Source organism: Bos grunniens, chromosome 7, assembly GCF_055505025.1.
Source record: "Bos grunniens cultivar Pamir isolate PY7600 chromosome 7, Bosgru_T2T1.0, whole genome shotgun sequence".
Lineage (NCBI taxonomy): Eukaryota > Metazoa > Chordata > Mammalia > Artiodactyla > Bovidae > Bos > Bos grunniens.
The window spans coordinates 11052651-11073772 of record NC_141171.1 but is presented as its reverse complement, the minus strand read 5'-3'; the positions used below and the strand labels follow the sequence as shown (position 1 = coordinate 11073772).

Sequence of the window (21122 nt, the reverse complement as noted above, 5' to 3'; positions counted from 1 at the left end):
GGGAGATACTGAAGGACAGGGGAACCTGTCCTGCTATAGTATATGGGGTCGCAAGGTGTGGGACATGACTTAGCAACTGAACAACAGCAACAGATGAGAAGGAATGCAGGCAGCCATGGGAACTGAGCCTGGTTCTCTGCTGCCAGAGATAAAGAAAACACTACCTCAATCCTACTAACACCAGGAACTGAAATCTGCCATAAATCAGGGAGTTAAGGGACGACCCCAATTTTCTGATGAAAGGTTTATAAGACTTGTAGGAACCTGAACAGAAAGCTCATCTGAACCACGGCTATTTGCTAACTTGAAGAAACTATGAGATAGTAATAAATCTATGTTTCTAAAGCTGCTGTGTGTGGGGGAATTTGTTACACAGCAGTAGCCCTTGGATGCTGCCTGTGTGAGAGTTCTCACCTGAACACTGTAGTGGGCCATGAGGACAGCAAAGATGCTGAGGTGGCTGCACTGGCAGGTGGTGCTGTTGTCTCTGGTGCTGGTCACCCAGCAGCCTCTGGTGTCCCAATGACCACTTCCATTCTGGCCATGCTCCCAATACACACAGTGCACCTTCTCTCTTGGCCCAGGGGTCACTGACTGTGTTAACAGGAAGAGGAAGTGGGTGTGAGTTCGGGGTTCTGTTGCTCAGAAATGCTGACCCAAAGCTAGCTTGTGAAGGGCTTTCCTAAACAGTTTATGCACCCATGGCACAGCCCCCTGAAGCCCAAGGCTGGGCCCAGGACTCAGGCCTGTTCCACACCCACCACTCCATCCCATCTGGACTCACATGTTGGAAGACAAAGGTGACTGGGGACCTGAGGTTCTCAGTGTCCTTGTTGGTGATAAAGGCAGATATGACATCCGACAGCAGGATGTGGGAGGTTTCCTGCAGCAAACCCCTGTGTGTCTCATGTAGAGTTGTCAGTTCCTCAGCATCCAGGACCAGAGGGGCCTCCACCAGGAATCTGTCCATCCCTGGAGTGGACAGGAGGCCCACCACAGCAAGACCTGCAGGACAAGGCTAAGGTTGACATCTTGCAGTGTCTGAAAGGACCTCTTCTTCTACAGATGGACTATTTCCTTTTGCCCCACCATACCCCATAATTCCCTTTAAACTTCAATATCCCATTTGTCATATCCTTGGGCATCTTGACACACAGTGAAGACTTACCCACTGTCTCAGCCATTACCTGAGTCACCAGAATCACGCACTGCATCCCAGGTCAGCATCATCTTTGTCTGTTTCTGAATCAAGGTGATATTCCTGTAGCTTGGCGCCTGCACCTCCAGTGACAGTTCTATGAATTGTGGGAGTTAGATTAGTAATTGTGATTGTTTTGATGACTATAACACCATGCTGTTCAGTTGCTAAGTCGTGTCCAACTCTTTGCAACCTCGTGGACTGTTTCATGTCAGGCTCCCAGTGCTTCACTAACCCATGGAGTTTGATCAAATTCATGTCCATTGAGTCAGTGATTTCTATCTAACCATCTCATGCTGTGCTGCCTCTTTCTCCTTTTGCTTTCAATCTGTCCCAGCATCAGGGTCTTTTTCAATGAGACACAGATATACTATATGTGTTTATATAGTATATCTGTTTAATTATTATGATGGAGAATTCCTGGCCATTTAGTGGTTAGAACTTGGGCTTTAACTGTGGTGACCTGGGTTCAGTCCCTGGTCAGGGAATTAAGGTCCTGCATGCTGCATGCCATGGCCAAAAGAAAAAAAAAATAGGCAAAAGGACTTGAGTAGATAGACATATTTCCAAGAAAGGTACAAAAATGCTCAACAATGACATAAAAAAAAATTAAACATCCTTAGGTACTAGAGAAATGCAGATTAAACCATGATGCAATCTCTCCTGACAGCTACTAGAATGGCTATAATGACAGAAAAAAAAATGGAAGCAACAGGTGTCACTGACAATAAGGAGACTGGAACTCTTGTACATTGCTGTTGACAATGGAAAATGGAAAAATAGCCGCTTTGCAAAAATAGGTAGTTTCTCAAAAAGTTGAAAGTAGAACTACTGCATAACTCAGCAATACCACTCCTAGCTTTTAATTCATTTGTGACTCAAATGAATTAAAATAGATGTTCAAGCCAATACCTATACATCAATATGCACAGTAACACTGTTCACAACAGTCAAAAGGTAGAAACAACCCAAATGTTTATAGGAAATATAATATATATATTTCTATTTATAGGAACTATCCAGGATGGAAATCCATAGGGACAGAAAACCAATAACTGATTGCCAGGGCTGAAGGAAAGGAGAAATTTGTGACTGTTTAGTGGACAGAGAATACCTTTACGATTATGAAACTGTTTTAGAAATAGAGGTGAAGGTTATACACCTCTGTGAATACACTACTACATGTCTCCAAATTGTACACTCTGGTTAAAATGGTGAATTTATATTAAGTGCATTTCAACTTAATAAAACAAATCAGACTTAAATAGCAAATAATACTAAATTTATACACTTCCAAATTTAATACCTTGTTTTCTTTTGAAAAGACAGTGAAAGTATTAGTGACTCTTGTCTGACTCTTCGCAATCCCATAGACTGTAGCCCACCAGACTCTTCTGTCCTTGGAATTCTCCAGGCAGGAGTACTGGGAGTGGATTACCTCTTCCTTCTTTAGGGGATATTACTGACCCAGGGATTGAACCCAGGTATCCTGCATTGCAGGCAGATTCTTTACCATCTGAGACAGCAGGTGGTCTTGTTTTGAAGCCATTTATATTTTATCATAAATTCTTCAGTATAATTATTTCCTTTGCTGATACTTCATTTTACAATGAAAGTTTAGTTTTTCATTTATTTTTAACCTCTTTTTCTCTCTGTTTTTCACTGAAGTGCAATTGAACTAGAATATTATAATAGTTTCAGGTGTACGATACAATGATTTGATATTATCATACATTACAACATGATCACCACACTAACTCTAGTTACCATTCATTTCCATATATTATTGACTACATTTCCTATGCTGAACATCGTTGGTGGTGGTTTAGTCACTACGTCGTGTCTGACTTCTGCAAACCCCTGGACTGTAGCCCTCCAGGGTCTTCTGTCCATGGATTCCCCACGCAAGAATACTGGAGCAGGTTGCCATTTCCTTCCCCAGATTCTGTACCTTACATCCTTTTATTTATTTCACAACTACAAGTTTGTACCTATTAATCCCTCTCAACGATTTTGCCCTTAACCTTTTATTTTAATTTGTTTATGACATTAAAGGGAGATATAGGCATGGTCACTTTGCTCTAGTGGGATTGGAAGAGCAAGGAGGCAGGGAACAAGCGAAGCAGGAACCTGCGGTCAGAGTCAGGTACTGACTTACCTATGCCTGCAGATGAATTGAAGGTAAACGACCCTTTAGGCAGTGCCTTGCTCACCCCTCTCAGGACATTTTCCAGGCCAAAGAGCAGGTTAGGGACCACAAAGTGCTGCTCTGAGAAGGGCAGGGTTTTCAGGTCCCCGGGGGTCTCCAGCAAATCACCCGTCTCCTGTACGAGGTCCTGGGGGGATTGGGACACAAAGCCAATAGCCCATGCATCTGAGAGGCCGTATGAAGTTATGACCCAGTCACAGAGAACAGACTAAAGAGACTGTCTGGGTGATACAGATGGTACTGGATGGGATTCCCTGGGTGATTTTTGCCCCTTCAATCCAGCCACTCAGAGGTCAAACTTTTTCATTAGTGTCAAGGATGATGTAAACCCAATATCCAGAAATAGGGAAAGGAAAGGGCATTAGTAGATGTGCCATGGTGTTCAGTAGTCACTACACGTGTCCACTGTTCCCACCCACCCTGTGGGAGAGTGCACCATTGTTGTTGGGGTGTCCCTTTCCAGATCAAATTTTCCCAAGGCTTCTATGGGATGCTTCTGCCTGCCTCCCTTGGGTCCGGCCCTTACCCGAACAGTGTTTAGGACAGAGGCCGAACTGAAGTTTCTGCCCAGATCCTGGATTCTGTTCAAGAAGTGAGAGAGCGCCTAGGGGAGAAGACAAGGTGGTCAGAGCCTCATGTGAGTGTGGGAGCTTGGGGGAAATGAACGGGCTTTGCGAAGAGATTTCCTGCTGCCTGTCCCTTTGGGGCCACTCACCTGGCTCTTGATTCCAGAGGGAGCAGTCCAGGTGGGGAAGGAGATCTCTGCAGGGGACAGGTGAGCAACTCATTAGGTGTGGCAGTGTCTGTGTTTGCTGTGGGTGGGTCTTAGATCAGGGTAGGACAGGTACCTTTACAGATGGTGTTCATTTGCTTATACCATAATCCAGGTTTAGGCTCCCAACCTTGGCGGCAGTGGCACCTGTATGAACCCACAGTGTTGACACAGACGGTGGAGTTGTGACACTGATGCTGCCGGGAGCTGCACTCATCCACATCTGGGGACAAGAAGGAGGGGGTCAGACTCTGCCTCAGTCCTGTGAGGCCCCTGTCCTCCTTGTGCCCCTCTTTTTCCCCATATTAATTTCCCAGTAGGTGACCCCACCTCCTAGAATCAAGGACAGCACATCCTTGAGTAGTGGATGCTGTGAAAATATATATAGGAAGTGTGTAGAGTTCTGACAGACAGCAGATGAGACAAGTACAGCTTGTGAAAATACTGAAATATCCTCTTTCCAGTTGGTAATTCGCTGTTGCCTGGGGTCCCTGGGAGCCTTCTGCTTGGTATCCCAGCTCCTTCTCTAGGACCCCCCACCCCTCCAAGATCTTTTCACATTTAGCCTCAAAATGTGTAACACCTTACACAGCAGGGGACCCCCAGTGATCTTTCTGTTTGATTTGTGTGGGTACCAGTGAGTATATAATTAGATGTTTTGAGTGAGGGTCTCCAAGAGTGTAGCCCCTGAGCTCTAAACCTTTAAACAATCTAAACCAGACTGTGCTGTTTGGGCCATTGGATCGGCTTCCAGCCAGTGTGACAGCAGCACTCAAAGCTGCCCACGGAGTTGAGGCAGTGGGCGGAGCTGTGGCATGGGTTTCTCCCAGAGGTGCATTCATTCACATCTGAGGAAAAAGCCAGAAGATCAGAGCTACCCCCCTTCACTCACTGCACCCATTCTTCAAGCCCCTTCTCAGATTTCTTAGCACTGCGCTCTGAGGACACCCTCTGTCTGCAAGTTACTTGGCCTGCTGGGTTACAAATGTGTGATAGCATTTTCTAATGCAAAAGTTCCATAAGCTCAGATCCTCCCTGCAGGGTGGATGGGGACAACTTTGTGGGTGCAGGTGTAATCTCAGACCAAGCTGAATCCTTTCACGTCTGGTGCAGGAGGCTCTGTGGGCTTCTAACCAGGGAGGTTGTAGCACTGATCATGACCACGTGTGATGTGGTGGGTGAGGGGGAGGCACCACTGCCATCTGGAGCTGCATCCCTGCCTTTATTAGAACAGAACCCAGAGGACCAGTCCTGTGCAGCCCAGGTCTCCTAGCTCCTCACTGTGCTGAGGACACAGCTCTCCTCATAGTGCTGCTGCCTCTTCATTGCCAAAGTTTGTCATGGCAGCTTCCCTTAAGATGACTCCAGCTGGGACATTGTTCCTATTTTTAAGAAGAAAAATGAGGCGAAGATAGAAACTGAGTCATGGAAGCTCGACTTCCCCATCAAGGCTCTTACTCACGTTCTCTTTAGTCCTGGACCAAGGTTCCCCCTCTAAAAGCCAGAGGTGACACCTCCCTCTGCTCGAATGTAGCAGATGCGGAAGGGGTGAGGTCTGGGGATGTTCTTGGGGGGCAGGGAACTCTGCAAAGAAACCCCAGGCCCAGAAGGCTCTGCTGTCTCCCTGGTCTGTGGTGGGACCATTTGAGGAGGTGATCCTTGGGCAGGGCCCCAGCAGGCCCTTGGTGTCACAGGAGCCTGAGTCTCATCTCCCTCATTCTTGGGGTCCCTGAACCACCTCAGCTCCTTCCCCAGCTCCAGGCCTGCCTCACACTGTCTTCCGAGGGTCTACATGTGCAATGCCTCTGGTCCTCTGGGGTGAACTCCAAGCCGGGTGGGCACTGGCAGGTGTAGCTGCCCTCGGTGTTGATGCAGACGCTGAGGCCTTTACAGACTCGGGGTCTGTGCTGACATTCGTCCACGTCTGCAGGGGAAGGAGAGTGTGATGGATACCTGCTGCTGTGGACAGCCTTCTGGTCTGGATGTCAGCCACGTTTCTCAGCATAGAAGCATCTAGAAGGGCCTGCTCTCTCTTCCTTGGTGAGTGGGGGCCTCTCCTCATTCAGATTGAATTATGCTATGGATGAGCATGGTGACCCGGAAGTTCTGTTGTCTAGAAGTGACCGTAAGTGGCCCAGTTACCCAATCTGCTATCTCTGACTTCGTGAGCCTCCCGGGGAATAACCCAGCTGGGATAGGGGCATCACAGGTGCCCGTGTCCAAGGCTAAAGATTTGGACAAAGGCCTGGGTGGGTCTTCTTCGTGACTGAGTACAGCTTTGTTCCTTGAGCAGGGCCCATCTTGGTTCCCAGTGATGCACTTTGTCCTGACTTCCCCAGGGCAATGCTGCCACTGAGTTCTCCTTGGATCCTGCTGACCCTGGCAGGACAGCGCTTTTCCTTTCATGCTAACTCTGAGACTCCAGCTCTGTGGACATGGATGAAGATCCACCCCTGAGTCATGCAGCTCAAGGATGAGGCTTGTGGGCAGTTGCACAGAAAATGAAAGTGAAAGTGAAGTCGTTCAGTCGTGTCCGACTCTTTTCGACCCTGTGGACTGTAGCCCACCAGGCTCCTCTGTCCATGGGATTCTCCAGGCAAGAATACTGGAGTGGGTTGCCATTTCCTTCTCCAGGGGATTTTCCCGACCCAGGGATCGAACCCAGGTCTCCTGCATTGCAGGCAGACGCTTTAACCTCTGAGCTACCAGGGAAGCTCAGTGGGCACCAGGCTGTGCTGGACATTGGGTTTGTTGTCTGGCTAGTCAGCTTTAGGGCTGTGAAGGTGCCTTTATCTGATTCCCATGAAGGCATACCCCAAACTGGCAGGAAGTGATGAGAATCCACAGCTGAGCAAGGCTCATGATGGGCGAGGCCTGGGTGGCTGGAGCAGGGAGAAGGTGCTCATGGGCGAAGGGTGGCAGGTGTTTCTGCCATCTTGACACTTGGCCTCCCACTAGAGATGTGGACATGTGCACACTGCTGGGTGGGGCTCAGCCTCCACCTTCTCTCCTCACATGGTCTGGGTCATTGTGCAGTCTGGGTTGACCTCCTTAGTAGAGGGTCAGATCAGAGGAAATGGTCCCTGGTGACAGCTTATCACTGAGACCAGATGGAAACCTCTTCATTTACCTGATTCTTCCAGTGAGTTGGGGGTTGATGTCACCCTGCCACACCCCTGACACAACATCCTCCCAGGCTGCAGTCATCAGAGCTACCTCAGGCCCATGAACTGAAATTACGGGAGAGGGTCAGGTGGAACCTTGTGTGGGGAAATAAATGGAAGCTGAGCAGTTGAGATGTTGCATCAGGGTGCCAGGAGACATCTTCTCCAGGCAGTTTGCCGGCAGGGTCAGTGATGGGTGGGGACTCAAGGAATGGGGAGCATTCCTTGAGTCTTCCTCCTCTCACATTTCTGGATGGGGCCCCAGAGTCCACCATGACCCAGGGTCTCAGAAGCCCCAGTGGGGGCAGGTCTTCTCCCAGACAGCACTAACAGTGGCAATGAGGACAGATAGTGTTATGGAACACACGGTGCTGTGACCACACTGAGTATCTTGAATGTCACTCCCTCTTTTGTTTTAAGAAGATAAGAGGCCATGTGACAGTGGGATGTTCTGAACATCCAGAAGAGACCCTCTGCAGAGGTTCTGAGTCTTGGGGGTCAGAGAGGGTTGGGAGACTAGATAGGCACACAGGGCAGCCATCTGATGCCTGGAAAAGTTGAACAAGGAGCCCAGGGACCCAGCCCAGGTCTTCTTCTCATGGCAGACCTCATGGCCTGAACATGGATGGAGATGTACTTGGGTGCAGTGAGGGCTGGAATGCTGAGGTGGGGAGTGTAAGACAATCCAGCTGAGCCTGTCACAGATCTAGGTCTTCAGGCAGAAGGTTTTGATGCAAACCAGCAGGTGGCTCTCTCCCTGTCATCCACCTTGAGGTCTGTTGAGGTCCCCTCCCACATCAGTCTTCTACATCTATGTCTCTGGAGGGTCTCACAACAATGAGTGAGCAGCCCCCTTAGTGCAGACACACTGAGTGGGATCAATGATCACCATGTGCAGTTGTGCAGGTTGCTTACTGCACAAGAGTATCTGGCCAATGAGGCAAATTGGGGGTGGAAAGTCAACTCAGTCTCCATTCCCCAAACACACAGTAGGCCTGGAGATGAGGGACCATTACTAATTTACTGAAGGCTCTGTCTTCTGACCAGGTCATGAGTTCAAGCACAACAGCCACCCACCGAGGCTGCTATAGGCTAGCAGGGACTCCACACAGATGCAGGTCCCCTCTTCCCTCCCACTGGGGAGGCTCTTCTGCCCTCTGTCTGCAGTGCAGGAGGGAAGGGACTGGGCCCACAGTTGCTGGCTCTTCTCCCTGTAGCAGGGTGGTCAAAGAACCCTCTTCAGAGTCCTCTGTACCCTGAGCTCAGCATTCTTCTCACCTCCCACCTTCTCTCTCCTCCCCTCCTCACCCTCAGTATTCAGGTCTATCCCTCTTCATGGACCCCTCTCTGGAGTCCTGTCTGACCCACTGCTGGCCTCTTGCCCCTTTCCCTACCTGCCTGCTCCCCCTGGAAGTGGGGCAAAGCCTGGTGATGTGTGGAGGCCATGCTCCTCCTGGTCCTGGTGAGGGAGTGGGCAGGACAGCTGCTCCTGAGCACCCACCCTGGGGCAGAGCCCCCAAGGATGTCCATCATGGAGAGGGTATGTTAGATCATGATGACTATAATTTAAAATCCAAACAGCCATCAGTGTTTTGTGCTTTTTGACCTCATATACCTTTCCAGCAATTCTATGAGGTAAACATCATAATTCCTCCTGCCCCCATTTTTTATAGTTAGGTAAGCTGGGGCACAGAGATAGGTGAATTAACTTGTCCAAGGTCACGTAGTGATCTTGGCAAAGTTGCTTTTGTTTTTATTTGTGCAAGATAGGGGTACTTAAAAAAGAAAACAGAAAATCACAATAATATTATCACATCTCCCATGTTAACAGTGATTTCTGAAAAAGAGTCCTGGCCAGTGTCACACATGCAGCTCTCAGGTGGCAAAGCCGGGACCTGGGTCCCTGGCTCGTACCATCTGCCTCTCTGTGCGGGTGGGACAGGTACCCATAAACTGTCCCAACTCAGACCTGGGTGCTACACCTGTAACCAAGGTCCTGTCCCCTGGATGCTTCAGAAATGACTCAGCATTTCGGCCCTGAAACGTCAAAAATGAGAGGCAGGAAATGCAGCCTCATTCTTACCTCGACATGTGTTCTCACTCTGATTCCTGAAGATTGTTGCCCCAGAAACAGGCTCATATCCTGGGCTGCATGTGCAGTAGTAGCCTCCTTCCAGGTTCTGGCAGTCTGCTGAAATTCCACAGTACACTGGTGAGGGCGGTCCACACTCATTGATGTCTGGAACACAACAGGGCAAAGGGTCACCTCCCAAAGATGTGTGTCCCCTCAAGACAGAGATCCCGATCCCCTACCTGACTCGGCAGCACTAGGCCTGATATGTAATCCATGTCTTTTTGGAACAATTTAGACTCTTGGTCAATACTGCTGAGTCTAGGATGCAGCTGGAACAAGCCATCCCTGAAGCTTGTGCAGTCAGCTCTGATCTTCCTAGCCCTCTGACTGGCAGCCCAGATAGGGACACAGTGGGCAGTGCTGAAGTGGGGAGTGGGTAGATGTTCTGCATCTCCCTCCTCAGTCCTGAAAGGACAAACTGAGGCTCAGATTCCAGACTCCTGAAGACCCAGCTCCTCTCCAGGAAGCCAGGATTATTCATGTCTCATCTCTCCACCTTTGTATCATTTTGTTTTTCTTTTTTCTGTGCTTGACAGTTCTGAGGACAAAGCCTGAGGCACCCACCAAATATCCATGTCTCCCATGGGTACTGGGCTGTACCCCACATTCTCCGCATGTCCTGCCACCACCCCAAGTCTTCATACCATAACAGCTCTCCAAGGGGTCCGTGAAGATCTCCCCAGAAACAGAAATGAATCCTGGAGTGCAGCTGCAGGCGGTACCATTGACACATGAGGAGTTTGGAGGGCATTGCAGAGCGCAGGCTGTGGGGGGAAGAAGTGGGGATGGAGACCATCATCAGAAGTTCCAGAGAATGAAAGAAAGCTATCATCTGGGGGTCCATGGGCAGAATGGAAGGAAGCATGAATGGGAGGAAGGGAGGGAGGAAGGGGAAGAGACAATGCTATCCAAGGGGAAGAGCTCAGAACACTCTGGGCATTTGGGTAGAAGAAACAACTTCTCTTGTTCCCAGAAAACCATTTCTGAACCTCACTTGAAAAATAAGTCTCCTTCTCTCCCTTGTCGGTGAGAGAACCCAGACCCTGGCATGCATTCTCCGTTTTTCCTAGACTCACCTTTACTGTTCTGGGCTGTAGGTCCCATTGGAAACAGCAGCAGCACCAAGAGTCCTGGGGCAGAAAGACAGAGATGACAAACATAGGAAAATGGAGCTTCAATTTCAAGCCTTTCCATGTGGCCCCTGCCTCCTGGGGAGATGGTGGTGTCTCCGCTGCCGACCACTTTCCAGCAGCCTCCCCAAGGTTCCTGTGCTTTGCACAGAACTGAGGACTCTGCCTTTCCCCTGCATCTCCTGGGACTCCCCAAGGAATCAGTTACTGACAGGCACAGCCCTCATGGAACCTCAGGTGCTAGATGTAAAGGGACAGAGTATACACAGAGAGCTGATGACAAGGACACATCTTAGAAACCCCAACCTCTCCCAGATGAGGGGGCATATTTGAAGGAGGAAGAAAGTCCTCAGATTGGTGCCTTTGCCCATACTCAGGTTCTTGGTCCTCTGGCAGTGGCCGAAATCTCTCTGGATTTCTCTCCAGGATGGTTTCTTCTGTTGAAATTACATGTTTCAGGACACATAGGAAGAGCATGGATATTGCGGTCCAAGTTTGGAGTTACACAGTCCAAGCCCTACCTCATGATGATGTCAGCAGGACATGGAACCCTGGGATCAGGAGAGGGTGAGGACAGGTAGATATGAGAACTAAGGTATCTGCGGGTAGATCCAGTCTGCCCTGGATAAGTGGCCTCTCTAGGTTCAGCAGCTGTGGCTGCTATGGTTCCCTGCAGATGAGCTCCTAGCCTTTCTGTAGTGCACTGAGGTCACAGCTCCTCTCCTTGATCTCAGTCCAGGCCTGAAATGAATCACTGACAGCAGTAGGCTTTGTGATATGAAACCACTGTGGGTGTAAAGGGATCAAGTCTCCCTACAAACAGTACCCAGTCTGTCATCCCATCCAAGTGAGAAATTGAACCCTAAGAAAATCTTTTCAGAGCTGTGTGCCCTACAGGATCTTTCTTCTTAGGAAAGATAAAAAAGAATTCCTCCTCCAGGCTGTACTGCCACTTCAACACTGTTATGTGACAGAGGATCCTGGTGGAGAATGGATTTGAAGACCCAAGTCTGCATACAAACTTTCGCTTGGTGGCCACTTGTCTTTGGAAATGTCACCTGTCCTTTGAAGCACAATTTCCCCAATGCAAAATGAGTTGTTCTTCAGTTGTTAAGTCGTGTCCAACTCTTTGTGGCCCCATAGACTGCAGCACATCAGGCTCCTCTGTCCTCCACTACCTCCCAGATTTTGCTCAAGCTCATGTCCCTTGAGTCAATGATGCTATCCAAACATCTCTTCTTCTATTGCCGCCTTCTCCTCATGCCCTCGACTTTTCCCAGCATCAGCACTTTTTTTCCCAGTGTGTCAGCTCTTTGCATCAGGTAGCCTAAGTATTGGAGCTTCAGCTTCAGCATCAGTCCTTTCAAAGAATATTCAGAGTTGATATTCTTTAGAACTGACTGGTTTGATCAAATGAGTGCAATGGTAGTAATAGCATAATAGCATGAGCTTTATTTCAGTTGTAGATGACTGAAGACTAATAAGGTTTAGTTGATATTATGGTTAATTTTATGTAGCAATGTGGCTGGGCCACTGTACCCACATATTTGGTCTCACACTATTCCAGATATTGCTGTGAAGGTTTTACATGAACTAGCATTGTTTGGCAGGAAAAATAATTTCTTTCATCTTTATCTTATAGTGGATCATAGTTGATTAACAATTTTGTGTTAGTTTCAGGTGTATAGCAAAGAGATTCAATTATCGGATTAGATCAGATCAGATCAGTCGCTCAGTCGTGTCCGACTCTCTGCGACCTCATGAATCGCAGCACGCCAGGCCTTCCTGTCCATCATCAACTCCTGGAGTTCACTCAGACTTACGTCTATCGAGTCAGTGATGCCATCCAGCCATCTCATCCTCTGTCGTCCCCTTCTCCTGCCCTCAATCCCTCCCAGCATCAGAGTCTTTTCCAATGAGTCAACTCTTTGCATGAGGTGGCCAAAGTACTGGAGTTTCAGCTTTAGCATCATTCCTTCCAAAGAAATCCCAGGGCTGATCTCCTTCAGAATGGACTGGTTGGATCTCCTTGCAGTCCAAGGGACTCTCAAGAGTCTTCTCCAACACCACAGTTCAAAAGCATCAATTCTTCAGCGCTCAGCCTTCTTCACAGTCCAACTCTCACATCCATACATGACCACAGGAAAAACCATAGCCTTGACTAGACGAACCTTTGTTGGCAAAGTAATGTCTCTGCTTTTGAATATGCTATCTAGGTTGGTCATAACTTTCCTTCCAAGGAGTAAGCGTCTTTTAATTTCATGGCTGCAATCACCATCTGCAGTGATTTTGGAGCCCAGAAAAATGAAATCTGACACTGTTTTCACTGTTTCCCCATCTATTTCCCATGAAGTGATGGGACCGGATGCGATGATCTTCGTTTTCTGAATGTGAGCTTTAAGCAAACTTTTTCACTCTCCACTTTCATTTTCTCAAGAGGCTTTTTAGTTCCTCTTCACTTTCTGTCATAAGGGTAGTGTCATCTGCATATCTGAGGTTATTGATATTTCTCCCGGCAATCTTGATTCCAGCTTGTGTTTCTTCCAGTCCAGCATTTCTCATGATGTACTCTGCATATAAGTTAAATAAACAGGGGACAATATACAGCCTTGACGAACTCCTTTTCCTATTGGAACCAGTCTGTTGTTCCATGTCCAGTTCTAACTGTTGCTTCCTGACCTGCATACAAATTGCTCAACAGGCCCGATCAGGTGGTCTGGTATTCCCATCTCTTTCAGAATTTTCCACAGTTTATTGTGATCCACACAGTCAAAGGCTTTGGCATAGTCAATAAAGCAGAAATGGATGTTTTTCTGGAACTTTCTTGCTTTTTCCATGATCCAGCAGATGTTGGCAATTTGATCTCTGGTTCCTCAGCCTTTTCTAAAACCAGCTTGAACATCAGGAAGTTCACGGTGCATATATTGCTGAAGCCTGGCTTGGAGAATTTTGAGCATTACTTTACTAGCATGTGAGATGAGTGCAATTGTGCGGTAGTTTGAGCATTCTTTGGCATTGCCTTTGGGATTGGAATGCAAACTGACCTTTTCCAGTCCTGTGGCCACTACTGAGTTTCCCAAATTTGCTGGCATAGTGAGTGCAGGACTTTCATAGCATCATCTTTCAGGATTTGGAATAGCTCAACTGGAATTCCATCACCTCCACTAGCTTTGTTCGTAGTGATGCTTTCTAAGGCCCACTTGACTTCACATTCCAGAATGTCTGGCTCTAGGTCAGTGATCACACCATCATGATTATCTGGGTCATGAAGGTCTTTTTGTACAGTTCTTCTGTGTATTCTTGCCATCTCTTCTTAATATCTTCTGCTTCTGTTAGGTACATACCATTTCCTGTTGTTTATCGAGCTCATCTTTACATGAAATGTTCCTTTGGTATCTCTGATTTTCTTGAAGAGATCTCTAGTCTTTCCCATTGTGTTGTTTTCCTCTATTTCTTTGCATTGATCGCTGAAGAAGGCTTTCTTATCTCTTACTGCTATTCTTTGGAACTCTGCATTCAGATGTTTATATCTTTCCTTTTCTCCTTTGCTTTTCGCTTCTCTTCTTTATACATATACATATATCTATTCTTTTCCAAATTGTTTTTGCATTTAGGTTATTACAGGATATTGAATAGAGTTCCCTGTGCTATGCAATAGGTGCTTGTTGATTATCTATTTTAAATATAGAAGTGGGTACATGTGAATCCCAAACTCCCAATCTATCTCTCATCCCTCACTTCCCCCCTGTAATCATAAGCTTATTTTCTAAGTCAGTGAGTCTGTTTCTGATTTAAGATTTACATCAGTAGACTCTGAATAAACCACATTACCCTCCATAATTTAGGTGAACCTCATCCAATCAGTTGAAGGCCTAAGAGGAAAAAGAAAATGGACCTCCTTGAAGAAGAAAAAAAAGCTTCTGGTGACCCTCGAATGTGAGATGCAACATCAGATCATCCTGGGTTTCCAGTGTGCTGCTGGTTCTTGAGATTTTTGGACTTTCCAACCTCCACAACTTCATGAATCAGTTTCTTAAATAAAATCCTTTCTCACCTCTATTGATTCATCCTATTGGTTCTGTTCCTCTTGAGAACCTGGGCTAATATAGGTGGTAAAATGAGAAATCTTAGTTAAGTTTCACTAGGAATGTATTTCACCAACTTGGGACTTTCCTGGTAGTCCAGTGGGCAAGAATCTGCCTGCCAATGCAGGGGACACAAATTCAATTCCTGGTCCGGATGGTCCCACATGCTGCAGAACAACTTAACCCCATGAGCCACAGCCACACACATAGAGCCCATGCTCTGCAATGAGAAGCCACCAGAGTTTGGAGGAGAATGGGTTCATATAGATGTATGGCTGAGTCCCTTTGCTGCCCATCTGAAACTATCATAACATTGTTAATCGGCTATGAAAAGTAAAAGTGAAAGTCGCTCAGTTGTGTCCAGCTCTTTGGACCCCATGGACTATACAGTCCATGGAATTGTTCAGGCCAGAATAGTAGAGTGGGTAGCCTTTCCCTTCTCCCGGGAATCTTCCCAACCTAGGGATCAAACCCAGGTCTCCCACATTGCTTGCGATTCTTTACCAGCTGAACCACAATGGAAGCCCAAGAATATTGGAGTAGCTAGCCTATCCCTTAATCACCTATATGCCAATATGTAACACAAAGTTTTTTTTAAAAGAGAGAGTTGGGGGCGGTCCTAAGATGGTGGAGGAATAGGACAGGGAGACCACTTTCCCCCCCACAAATTCATGGAAAGAACATTTGAAGACTGAGCAAGTTCCACAAAACAACTTCTGAATGCTTGTAGAGGACATCAGGCACCAGAAAGGCAGCCCATTGTCTTTGAAAGGAGATGGGATGAAATATAAAAGATATGAGAGACAAGAGAGGTAGGGACGGAGATCTGTCCCAGGAAGGGAGTCTTAAAAAAGAGAGAAATTTCCAAACACCAGGAAACACTCTCACCTGCGGGTCTGTGGCAAGTCTTGGAATCTCAGAGGGCAACATAAGTGGAAGGAAAACTAAATAAATACCTAATTAAACCCCACAGATTCCGTGCCTAATAGCAACTTCCAGCGGAAAAGCAGCCCAGATGCTAGCATCCACCGCTAGCAAGCGGGGGCTGGGCAGGGAGGCGAGGACTGCATTGCTTAGGGTAAGGACTTGGCCTGAATGCCCCAAGGACAATCTGAGGGAACTAACATGAGATATCAACCCAGACTGGGGGATAGCCAGAGAGAGAGAGAGAGAGAGAGAGAGAGAGAGAACTATCCCATGAAAAGCTCTAACCTAAGACACTGCCAGGCCTGCTCACAGAACAAAGGACTGAGCAGAGCTAGCCAGCTGTGGACTGGCCCATCCCCCGCAGGAGACAGGCAGGCGGGAGCAGCCAGAGCTGGAAGGGGGCAATCCTGGCTCCAAAGAGGCATCTCTACCAAACTGAAAGCAGGCTTCATTGCTAGCCAAGACTTCTTGGGATTCTGGATGGTTGACATTCACCAGGAGGGTCATAGCCAGAGATCAGCTCCCCAGAAGAGACACACGGCACACCTGAGAAGGTGCACCCATTGTGCACCCAGAAAACTGAGTGGCTGGGATGGGGGAGGGGATAAGACGCACCCCCCACCTAGGTGTGACTGTGCTTGCCAAGCACCTGATCATCTGAGCTGCTTGGACATGGGAAGGGCACAGAATGCAGGCCCAACCCAGTCTGTGCCTTTGTGGAGTACCTGAGAACCTGAACCTGAGCGGCTTAAGCCTGGGAAGTGCACACAACCCAGGGCCCGCCTCAGACAGTCCCGGCAGAGAAATCTAGAGCCTGAGAAGTGTAGACCATGAAAGCACACACGCTGTGAGCAGGGGCAAACCCAGTGTGGCCGAGACACTGCGAGCACTCCCCACACATGCCAGTGATATTTGTTTGCAGTGTTCCTCCCTCCCCACAGCACAACTGAACAAGTGAGCCTAAAAAAGTGACCACCATCGCCCCCTTGTGTCAGGGCAGAAATTAGACACTGAAGAGGCCAGCAAACAGAAAAAGCTAAAATAAACAGAGGGAACCACTTTGGAAGTGACAGGTGCAAAAGGTTAAAACCCTGTAGTTAGCACCGACTACATAGGAAGGTGCCTATAGATCTTGAGAAGTATAAGCTGGATCAAGGAACTATCTGAAAACGAATTGACCCCACACTGTCTGCAACAGCTCCAGAGAAATTCCTAGATATATTTTTACTATTATCATTTTTTAGATTAAAAATGTTAAAAAATTTTAAGTCTCTATTGCTCCTTTAATTTTCATTTTTATAACCTACTATTACCTTGAAAAAAAAAAAGACCCTATTTTTAAGCAAACTTCACATATATATTTTATTATATTTGTGACTTTGTTCTGTTTTTTTTTAATATTGTATTTTTGAGAGTCTAGCCTCTACCCTAGATGTTTAATCTTTGCTTTTCGGTATTTGTTATCAATTTTGTAACTTTAAGAACCCAATCTTCAGTACCCAGTTTTACTTGGGAGCAAGATTACTAGCTTGACTGATCTCTCCCCCTTTTGACTCTCCGTTTTCTCCACTAGGTTGCCTCTATCTCCTCCCTCCCACTTCTCTTCTCTACCCAACTCTGTGAATCTCTTTGTGTGTTCCAGGCTGTGGAGAACACTTAGGGAACTGATTACTGGCTGGATCTCTCTCCTTTTGATTCTCCCTTTTATCCTCCTGGCCACCTCTGTCTCCTTTCTCCCTCGTCTCTTCTCTGTGTAACTCCATGAACATCTCTAAGCAGCCCAGACTGTGGAGAGCACATAGGGAAATGATTACTAGCTAGATTGCTGTCTCCTCTTTTGATCCCCCATCTTCTTCTCCTGGTCACCTTTATCTCCCTCCTCCCTCTTCTCTTCTCCATGTAACACTGTGAACCTCTCTGGGTGGCCCTCACTGTGGAGAAACTTTTCATCATTAACCAAGATGTTTTATCATTGGTGCTATAGAGATGGAGAAGTCTTGAGGCTACTGTAAGAATAAGACTGAAAACCAGAGGCAGGAGGCTTAAGTCCAAAACCTGAGAACACCAGAGAACTCCTGACTCCAGGGAACATTAATCGATAACAGCTCATCAAAAGCCTCCATACCTACACTGAAACCAAGCATCACCCAAGAGCCAACCAGTTCCAGAGCAAGACATACCAAGCAAACTCTCCAGCAACACAGGGACATAGCCCTGAACTTCAATATACAGGCTGCCCAAAGTCACACCAAACCCATAGATATCTCAAAACTCATTACTGGGCACTTCATTGCACTCCAGAGAGAAGAGATCCAGCTCCATCCACCAGAACACCGACACAAGATTTCCTAACCTAGAAACCTTGACAAGCCACCCTTCCAGCCCCACCCGCAGCAAGAAACTTCCACAATAAAGAGGAACCACAAACTGCCAGAATATGGAAAGGCCACCCAAAACAGAGCAATATAAACAAGATGCAAAGGCAGAGAAATACTCAGCAAGTAAAGGAACAGGATAAATGCCCACCAAACCAAACAAAAGAGGAAGAGATAGGATATCTACCTGACAAAGAATTCCGAATGATGATAGTAAAAATGATTCAAAATCTTGAAAACAAAATGTAGTTACAGATAAATAGCCTGGAGACAAGGATTGAAAAGGTGCAAGAAATGTTTAACAAGGGCTTAGAAGAAATAAAAAAGAGTCAATATATAATGAATAATGCAATAATGAGACCAAAAACACTCTGGTGGGAACCAAAAGTAGAATAACAGAGGCAGAAGATAGGATAAATGAGGTAGAAGACAGAATGGGAGAAATAAATGAATCAGAGAGGAAAAAAGAAAAAAGAATTAAAAGAAATGAGGACAATCTCAGAGACCTCGAGGACAATGTTAAATGCCCCAACATTCGAATCATAGGAGTCCCAGAAGAAGAAGATGAAAAGAAAGACCATGAGAAAATGCTTGAGGAGATAATAGTTGAAAACCTCCCTAAAATGGGGAAGGAAATAATCACCTAAGTCCAAAAAACCCAGAGTCCCAAACAGGATAAACCCAAGACGAAACATCCCAAAACACATGTTAATCAAATTAACAAAGATCAAACATAAAGAACAAATATTAAAAGCAGCAAGGGAAAAACAACAAATAACACACAAGGGGATTCCCATAAGGATAACAGCTGATCTTTCAATAGAAACTCTTCAGGCCAGAAGGGAATGGCAGGACATACTTAAAGTGATGAAAGAGAAAAACCTACAACCCAAATTACTGTACCCAGCAAGGATCTCATTCAAATATGAAGGAGAAATCAAAAGCTTTACAGACAAGCAGAAGCTGAGAGAATTCAGCACCACCAAACCAGCTCTCCAACAAATGTTAAAGGATCTTCTCTAGACAGAAAACACAGAAAAGTGGATAAACTCGAACCCAAAACAATAAAGTAAATGGCAACTGGATCATACTTATCAATAATTACCTTAAACATAAAGTGGTTGAATGCCCCAACCAAAAGACAAAGACTGGCTGAATGGATACAAAAACAAGACCCCTATATATGCTGTCTACAAGAGACCCACCTCAAAACAAGGGAAACATACAGACTGAAAGTGAAAGGCTGAAAAAAGATATTTCATGCAATTGGAGACCAAAAAAAAAAAAAAAAAAAAAAAGCAGGAACAGCAACACTCATGTCAGATAAAATACTCTTTGAAATAAAGGCTGTGAAAAGAGACAGAGAAGGATACTACATAATGATCAAAGGGTCAATCCAAGAAGAATATATAACAATTATAAATATATATGCACCCAACATAGGAGCATCACATATGTAAGGGAAATGCTAACAAGTAAAAAGGGGGAAATTAACAGTAACACAATAATAGTGGGAGACTTTAATACACCACTCACACCTATGGATAGATCAACTGAACAGAAAATTAACAAGGAAACACAAACTTTAAATGATACAATAGCCAGTTAGACATAATTGATATCTATAGGACATTTTACCCCAAGACAGTGAATTTCACCTTTTTCTTAAGTGCACATGGAACCTTCTCCAGGATTGATGACATCCTGGGCCATAAATCTAGCCTTGGTAAATTTAAAAAATTCAATCATTCCAAGCATCTTTTCTGACCACAATGCAGTAAGATTAAATGTCAATTACAGGGGAAAAGTTATTAAAAATTCCAACATATGGAGGCTGAACAACACGCTGCTGAATAACCAACAAATCACAGAAGAAATAAAAGAGAAATCAAAACATGGATAAAAATGAATGAAAACGAAAACACAACAACTCAAAACCTATGGGACACTGTAAAAGCAGTGCTAAGGGGAAGGTTCATAGCAATACAAGCTTACCTCAATAAACAAGAAAAAAGTCAAACAAATAACCTAGCTCTACACCTAAAGTAATTAGAAAAGGAAGAAATGAAGAACCCCAGGGTTAGTAGAAGGAAAGAAATCTTAAAAACTAAGGTAGAAATAAATGCAAAAGAAACAAAGGAGACCACAGCAAAAACCAACAAAGCCAAGCTGGTCAGATTTTATTTTTCTGGGCTCCAAAATCACTACAGATGGTGACTGCAGCCAGAAATTAAAAGACGCTTACTCCTTGGAAGGAAAATTATGACCAACTTAGACAGCATATTCAAAATCAGAGACATTACTTTGCCAACAAAGGTTCATCTAGTCAAGGCTATGGTTTTTCCTGTGGTCATGTATGGATGTGACAGTTGGACTGTGAAGAAGGCTGAGCGCAGAAATTGATGCTTTTAAACTGTGCTGTTGGAGAAGAGTCTTGAGAGTCCCTTGGACTGCAAGGAGATCCAACCAGTCCATTCTGAAGGAGATCAGCCCTGGGATTTCTTTGGAAGGAATGATGCTAAAGCTGAAACTCCAGTACTTTGGCCACCTCATGCGAAGAGTTGACTCATTGGAAAAGACTCTGATGCTGGGAGGGATTGGGGCAGGAGGAGAAGGGGACAACAGAGGATGAGATGGCTGGATGGCATCACTGACTCGATGGACGTGAGTCTGAGTGAACTCCGGGAGTTGGTGATGGACAGGGAGGCCTGGCGTGCTGCGATTCATGGGGTCGCAAAGAGTTGGACACGACTGAGCGACTGATCTGATCTGAAGCTGGTTTTTTGAGAGGATAAATACAGTTGACAAACCATTAGACAGACTCATCAAGAAACAAAGGGAGAAGAGTGAAATCAACTAAATTAGAAATGAAAATGGAGAGATCATAACAGACAACACAAAAAATACAAAGGATCATAAGAGAATACTATCAGCAACTATATACCAATAAAATGGAAAACTTGGAAGAAATAGACAAATTCTTAGAAAAGCACAACTTTCCAAAACTGAAACAGGAAGAAATAGAAAAATCTTAACAGATGCACCACAAGCACGGAAATTGAAACTGTAATCAGAAATCTTCCAGCAAACAAAAGCCCAGGACCAGACGGCTTCACAGCTGAATTTTA

At 46.0% G+C, this 21122-nt stretch overlaps 1 protein-coding gene across 1 annotated transcript in view; it reads right to left on the bottom strand.

Annotated features, from left to right (window-relative positions):
• Window positions 1-21122, bottom strand: part of LOC147368364 (adhesion G protein-coupled receptor E2-like) — a 54213-nt gene that overhangs the window by 28963 nt on the left and 4128 nt on the right. Inside the window, exons 2-11 of the mRNA XM_086408801.1 lie at window positions 10554-10607; window positions 10122-10241; window positions 9427-9582; window positions 4256-4402; window positions 4123-4169; window positions 3934-4011; window positions 3357-3534; window positions 1188-1295; window positions 785-1005; window positions 415-594 (exon numbers count right to left, since the gene is read on the bottom strand). Coding sequence (XP_086264927.1) covers window positions 415-594; window positions 785-1005; window positions 1188-1295; window positions 3357-3534; window positions 3934-4011; window positions 4123-4169; window positions 4256-4402; window positions 9427-9582; window positions 10122-10241; window positions 10554-10607 — 1289 coding nt within the window. The remainder of the gene's footprint in view (window positions 1-414; window positions 595-784; window positions 1006-1187; window positions 1296-3356; window positions 3535-3933; window positions 4012-4122; window positions 4170-4255; window positions 4403-9426; window positions 9583-10121; window positions 10242-10553; window positions 10608-21122) is intronic.